Below are 7,176 nucleotides of genomic sequence, written 5' to 3'. Positions count from 1 at the left end.
AAACAGCAAATTAAAAACATAAATGATTTGTTTTTTTATTCTGACTTTCCTGATTGTACTCGCCTTCTTAAACATTTTTGCAGTTTTCGTCAGTTTATGTGTTATTGACTATGTTTGCACTGTCAGCTCTAATTTGCATTTTTATAGTTGAAAGCGTTGCCTATGCAAATTAAGAACCAACACCTATTTAGGTATAATAAACCTGTGATGAAGGTTATTGGTTCTGTTCAGATTTGAGAAGTTAAATTTTAGACAAGGCCATGTGGAACTTTACTTCTGCAACAGCAATGTTAATTTTAATATCATGTAAGTTACATTAGTGTTGTTTATTGTGCAATATTTCAGCATATAAAAATGTTTAGAAGTTTCTATCTGACTAATCTCTCCTGTTTTTTGATATTTTTTTTAAATGTACAGGTGTGCATTGTGATATTACATTAACTCAGCCAGAAAGCAAACAAGTAAATCCTGGGCAGTCTGTAAAGCTGTCCTGTGAAGTGTCAGGATTTTCAATGAGTAGCTACTGGTACATGCACTGGATCCGACAGCCTGAAGGAAAAGGACTGGAGTGGATCGGGCAGATTGATACTGGCACTGGCACAGTGTACTCACAGAGTTTTCAAAATCGTTTTTTTATCACCAAAAATTCAAACACACTATACCTTGAAGGAAAAAACCTGCAGCAGCAAGACACGGCCACCTATTATTGTGCTAGAGATTCACAATGCAAAAAAATGTCTGAGAATAATACAAAAACAGATATTTAAAAAAAAAAATACAAAAGCAGGTATTTAAAAAATGTTTCCTGCATGTAGCAGGTTCCCACATATACTTTTTTAATTACACTGTATCTCTCACCTTATTTTTAGTCGATACTATCAGTATCCCCAAAATAAAACAAAAGATCAGGTCAACACAAACATTTCAATAACACTGATGATACACTTTTGCCATATTGCCTCATGACTTGGTCTCTGGTGATCATTCAACATTGAATTTTTTAAGCTGAAAATAGGCTGATTTAAGTAATTTAACTGATTTAACTTTTGAAGTTGTTACTTTACAAACTTCCTTATAACAATTCTGAAATTAAGTCTACACAAACAACATCAGGTGCAACCAGCCTTATAAATAGCAGGAGTCCATCAAAAGGCAAAAGTCAGTCACACACAAAATTCATTGTTACTAGTCAAACTAAAATGCATATCTTTACAACGTGTAGCACATTTTCAAGTGTTGATCACAAATCAAACTTCTTCATATAGCACACAGTCGCCAGAATGGGTTTAAATGAAGGAATCAAGGGTGATATGGTGGCACAGTGGTAATGCTGCTGACTTCCAACAAGGAGGCCAAGGGTTGAAGCTCCGGGTCCTCCTGTGTTGAGTCTGCATGTCTTCCCTGTTTCTTCATGGGTTTCCTCTGGGTGCTCCCAGTTCAAAGACATGAAAGTTAGGTGAACTGGTGTTGCTAAGCTGACACCTAGTGTGTATTTGTGATGGAATAGTGCCAAGTCCAAGGATTATTCCTGCCTTGTGCCCGATGCTTGCTGGAATAGGCTGTAGCTTCTGTGTGACACTACTCAGGATAACAAGTTTGAAAATGGATATAACAGTAACAATTACAGAATTTTTGTTTTACAGTTAATTATTTAAACTCTACACAGTAACAGAAAAAATGACTTATTCTCAAAAGACATTTATAGTGTAGCAATCGGTATCGAGTGCCACAATGGATAGATTCTTTATACTGTACTTTACATGGCCCTTTGAGGTGATTCACTATCCTTAGAAGAACTACTTGCCTTTGCCACACTAGTTGGAAAAAGCACCTGTGACTGTGCATAATTGCCGTGTTCATAGGCTCTCCTGCTATAGATAATGTAATGCCAGCTCATTCTTTTGGTGATTCCTCCCTATCTGATATAACTTGTCTAGCGTTGTTGTAATAGCAATGTGCATGTAGTTGACCACTTCCATTAGATTTGGAAAACCGGACTCTTTGATGTTTCCTAGTTCAACCAAGGAAATCATATATCTGGATGAGAAGCAGATAATACCATCCTATACAGCTACCATGGTGCCCGTTCGGTCACCGATTTCATGTTGAAAAGCTTTTTTTTTGCAAAAAACAAAGGAACAGGTAGAGAACAATTCCTCAACGTCTGCCTTTGTAAAGCCAGTGCCAGTTCAGCACACAGCTCGAAGAGGATAGCTCTTGGAATTTGAAATTGATTTAGAAGCCAGTCATAATAATTTATAAATACACGCTTTTTCGAATTCTTCCATTTGCAATGTCTTCTAACAACACTAAAGCAGCTATGGTAGTTGGCATAGTTTGGCCATTCCGTGCACGTGCATGTTATTATAGAATGATTATAATCAAGTGAATTAAATTTGTAAATGAAAAGCAATTCATTTTTATGTTTTTGATAAATCCCATGTCATTGATGAGAATGCAAAAAAGAAAGGCAGACCACAGAAACAGTAGCGCTGCTTTGGCACTGGGTGCCGTCAGTTTGCAAAACCGAGTAGAAAAATGAAACTGTGCGTGGCTTTACACCAGGTTTTGTTTTTATATATTTCAAAGTGAGTGCTGAAATAGGCTTATGCAACATTTTTAAGTGTATGTACATGAGGCCCCAGGAGTGGTCAAATCAACCATCCGGTTGGCATTAAAAGTGAAGGAGCACACTAGTGAGCTCAGCAACACCAGAAGGCCTAGACAACCATGGATGACAACTGTGCTGGATGATCGCTGAATTCTGTCCTTGGTGAAGAAAAAACAATTCACAACATTTAGCCAAACCAGGAAGGTAGGCATAAAATTGCCAAAGTCTACAATCAAGAGAAGACTTCACAAAAGAAAATACAGAGGGTGTGAAGTTTTCCCTTGAAAAAATAAGTCGTGACAAATATAAAGGTTTGGGGACCATCCCCGTATATTGCTCTTGCACAATATATAAGATAAAGAGATCAAAACTCTTTGATTGCAAAGGTACATTTGACAATTTACCGAGATGAAAATGGTGGTTTTATACAGTAAGGATTATGGAAACAGGAAATGGTTGGCATGAAGTAATGTCAGACAGGAACTGGAACCAATGTCATTATGATGAGCTGGAAGTGATGTCATTGGTGATGGCCGGAAGTGACGTTGCGGCGGCCATTTTGTATAGAGTGGAGGTAATTAAATTCCGCCTGGCTATCTAAGGAGAGAAGAGATTCAGGTAAGTACCAAGTGACCACTCCATATCTCGCGATAGTTCACTCACCTTTAGGCTCTTTGACTGCCTCCTAATTGCACGTGTGTGACAAGGGTTTACCACAAGGTGCAAAAAACTGGTAATCCTCAAACACAGGAAGGAACAGTTAACATTGGCAGAAAAAATTGAAAAAAAGAAAAGCAGTTCAGATTTGGATCAGTTTTCTTTGGACAAATGAAATTGAGATCAATATGTATCAGAATGATGGACAGAGAAGAGTTCGGAGAAGAGAAGGAACAACTCATGTTCTCTAGCATACTACATAAACTGTGAAACATGGTGAAGGCAGAATAATGGCATGGGCATGTGTTACTGACCATGTTTATTGATGATATAACTGCTGACTAAAGCTGTACAATGATTTTTGAAGTGTACAGGGCTATACTATCTGTTCAGATTCAGACAAATGCTGCAAAACTGAAAGGATGGTGGTTCAATCACATCTTGATTGATTCATTTCAAAACCAAGTGGTGGTGCACAGAACCAAAATTATTAAAATTGTATCACTGTATATATAAATATATATGTACATATACTGTATATAAACTGCTCAAAAAAATTAAAGGAACACTTTGAAAACACATCAGATCTCAATGGGAAAAAGAAATCCTCCTGGATATCTATACTGATATAGACTGGGTAATGTGTTAGGAACGAAAGGATGCCACATCGTTTGATGGAAATGAAAATGATCAACCTGAATTCAAAGACGCAGGCTAGTCCATTTTGCCAAAATTTAATTGCAGCAACTCAAAATTGTACGCAGCACTTTGTATGGCCCCTGTGTTCTTGTATACATGCCTGACAACATCGGTGCATGCTTCTAATGAGATGACAGATGGTGGTCTCCTCCCAGATCTGGACCAGGGCATCACTGAGCTCCTGGACAGTCTGAGGTGCAACCTGGTGGCATTGGATGGACCAAAACATAATGTCCCAGAGGTGTTCTATTGGATTTAGGTCAGGTAAGTGTGGTGGCCAGTCAATGGTATCAATTCCTTCATCCTCCAGGAACTGCCTGCATACTCTCACCACATGAGGCCAGGAATTGTCGTGCACCAGGAGCCACTGTACCAGCATAGGGTCTGACAATGGGTCCACGGATTAGATCCTGATACCTAATGGAAGCCAAGGTGCCTTTGTCAAGCCTGTAGCGGTCTGTGTGACCCTCCATGGATATGCCTCCCCAGACAATCGTTAACCCACCACCAAACTGCTCATGCTGAATGATGTTACAGGCAGCATAATGTTCTGCATGGCTTCTCCAGACCCTTTCACTTCTGTCACGTGCTCAGGGTGAACCTGCTCTCATCTGTTAAAAGCACAGGGCACCAGTGGTGCATCTGCCAATTCTGGTATTCTATGGCGAATGCCAATCGAGCTGCATGCTGCTGGGCATTGAGCTCAGGGCCCATTAGAGGACATGGGGCCCTTGGGTCACCCTCATGAAGTCTTTCTGGTTGTTTGGTCAGAGACATTCACACCAGTGGCCTGCTGGAGGTCATTTTGTAGGGCTCTGGCAGTGCTTATCCTGTTCCTTCTTGCCCAAAGGAGCAGATACTGGTCCTGCTGATGGGTTATGGACCTTCTATGGCCCTCTCCAGCTCTCCTACTGTAACTGCTTGTCTCCTAGAATCTCCTCCATGCCCTTGAGACTGTGCAGGGAGACACAGCAAACCTTCTGGCAATGACACGTATTGATGTGCCATCCTGGAGAAGTTGGACTACCTGTGCAACCTCTGTAGGGTCCAGGTATCGCCTCATGCTACCAGTAGTGACACTGACTGTAGCCAAATGCAAAACTAGTGAAGAAACAGTGAGAAAAGATGAGGAGGGAAAAATGTCAGTGGCCTCCACCTGTTAAACCATTTCTGTTTTGGGGGTCATCTCATTGTTGCCCCTCTAGTGCATCTGTTGTTAATTTCATTAACACCACAGCAACTGAAACTGATTAACAACCCTCTCTGCTACTTAACTGACCAGATTAATATCCCATAAGCTTCATTGACTTTATGCTATACTCTGATTAAAAAGTGTTCCTTTAATTCTTTTGAGCAGTATATATATATATATATATATATATATATATATATATATATATATATATATATATATATATATATATATATATGGCTGGATGGGTGGATTGATAACCTGGCACTGACTTAAGAGAGATGTTACTAACTAAATCACAGAAGAATACTACCTCTAATCTACTCCCAGGCCAAGAAAAACCTACAAAAATCTGATGTTACAGGGAAGCAACTCTATATACCAGGAAAGTCATCAATTTCTCGCCTATCAATAGGATGACCAGATGTCACTTTATTTGTGGGACCGTCCAATTTTTATGCATTGTGTTGCAGAATTGCCTTGCCCCCACTCTTGGATTGGACATACCTTTTCATAAAGTACACTTCTTTTAATAAAAGTGTATTATATTATCTACTAGGGTTGCTTGGTTCATAAACGTTGTCCCATTTTGAAACAATGAAAGTCTGGTCAGTCTACCTATAGAACAGTCAAAATTTAAATAAACAAACTTATCACACATAATAAAATAATAATAATCATTATAGGTGACCAAACAGTGGCAGAGTGTAGGGTAAGGAGTAATATTTTAATTGATACATGACAATTTCAAGTTTTATGACGTCAATCTGACGTATAATTGTACTATTTGTAAGTGTAAAGGCATACATAAAGCTTTGGACAACAGATCATGACAATGAAAAGAAAATAAAAATCCTGGAAAAATCAGGAATGTTTGATGATTTGTTGTTTTTACCTTTTGAATAATTAGAATGCATGTCTTCCTTTCATAATCAGTGAGAGATTTGAATTCAGAATCAAAGCAGTAAGCTGATTTTTTGTGTTAATTCTAGCATGCTGTCAGTGAAGTGGAGAAATTGTGCTATAATGGCACTTTTGCAGAGATGAGCAACCAAGTGTATCCAATATAGAAGACATCCTTCTGTGACAGAGAAGGAAACCTCTTTAGTTACATGCTGAGAAGTCTCCATGAACATTTAATGTAGATCTTCAAAGTTCTCAAAAGCATAAATATAATTGATCCAGTAAATTTCATTTAGTTAAATAGTGAATCATGAACTTTTGGCTATCTAGTGAAAATTAGAAGTGCATTTTAGCCTGGAAACACTTCTTCACTCAAAGAGTTCTGGGAAAGTAGAACACATTGACAAGTCATGTAGTTACACCATAAACCTTGACAACTTTCAAAAAGTATCTGGATAATATACTGTATTGGGACGGCTTAGCTGCTAGCTAACATAATGAGCTTGTCATACATCTTATATTCTTGTACTGTATATATGAAATGGCAAACAAAGTTATCTTCTGGTTGTATATGGGTTGAGGTCTCAAAACCAAGGAAGGTGAGCCATTTTGGCAGATCGGTTACCTCAGCCTCTTCAGTCAGGCCTGTTATTTCTTAAAATAATTTGTCTGAACTAGTTGTCAAGATCTGTTTGCTTACTTTTCAGTGCATGAATTTAATTTTCCATGCCTTGTATTTCATTGTCCTCAATTGAAGTTGCTCTTTGTATTTTCTGTGTTTCTTTATTTGCAGCTGTTTGCTAAGATGTATTGATGAACATGAACGTTGTCAAACTTAAATCACTAAGCCAGTTCAATATTAGAAGAATGCCTTTATTGGCATGCATGTGGAGTCACTCTAGTGCATGAGAAGATATGACTGACTTACAGATGGTTGTTATACATTTTAAATACACTTTGTCAATTACAGAAGTACATGATAAGTTTCATTTCTCATGTCATTGTTAATTACTGATTTACAGGACCCCAGGTGTCTGGATTCTGCTACATTAGATACTAGTTTTCCTATCAATACATTACAGAGTAGTAGCAGTGGGACTGGATCAAAGATCAA

At 38.3% G+C, this 7,176-nt stretch overlaps 1 gene segment (V, D, J or C); it reads left to right on the top strand.

The window, feature by feature from the left end:
• The first annotated feature begins 226 nt into the window (after nt 1-226).
• LOC120537247 lies at nt 227-6,901 on the top strand. The segment is given in 3 exon segments: nt 227-306; nt 418-736; nt 6,856-6,901. Coding segments are annotated over 3 exon segments (411 nt in total).
• Nucleotides 6,902-7,176: the final 275 nt, after the last annotated feature.

The sequence above is a fragment of the Polypterus senegalus genome, chromosome 1 (assembly GCF_016835505.1).
Source record: "Polypterus senegalus isolate Bchr_013 chromosome 1, ASM1683550v1, whole genome shotgun sequence".
Lineage (NCBI taxonomy): Eukaryota > Metazoa > Chordata > Cladistia > Polypteriformes > Polypteridae > Polypterus > Polypterus senegalus.
This window is presented reverse-complemented; position numbering and strand designations above follow the sequence as displayed.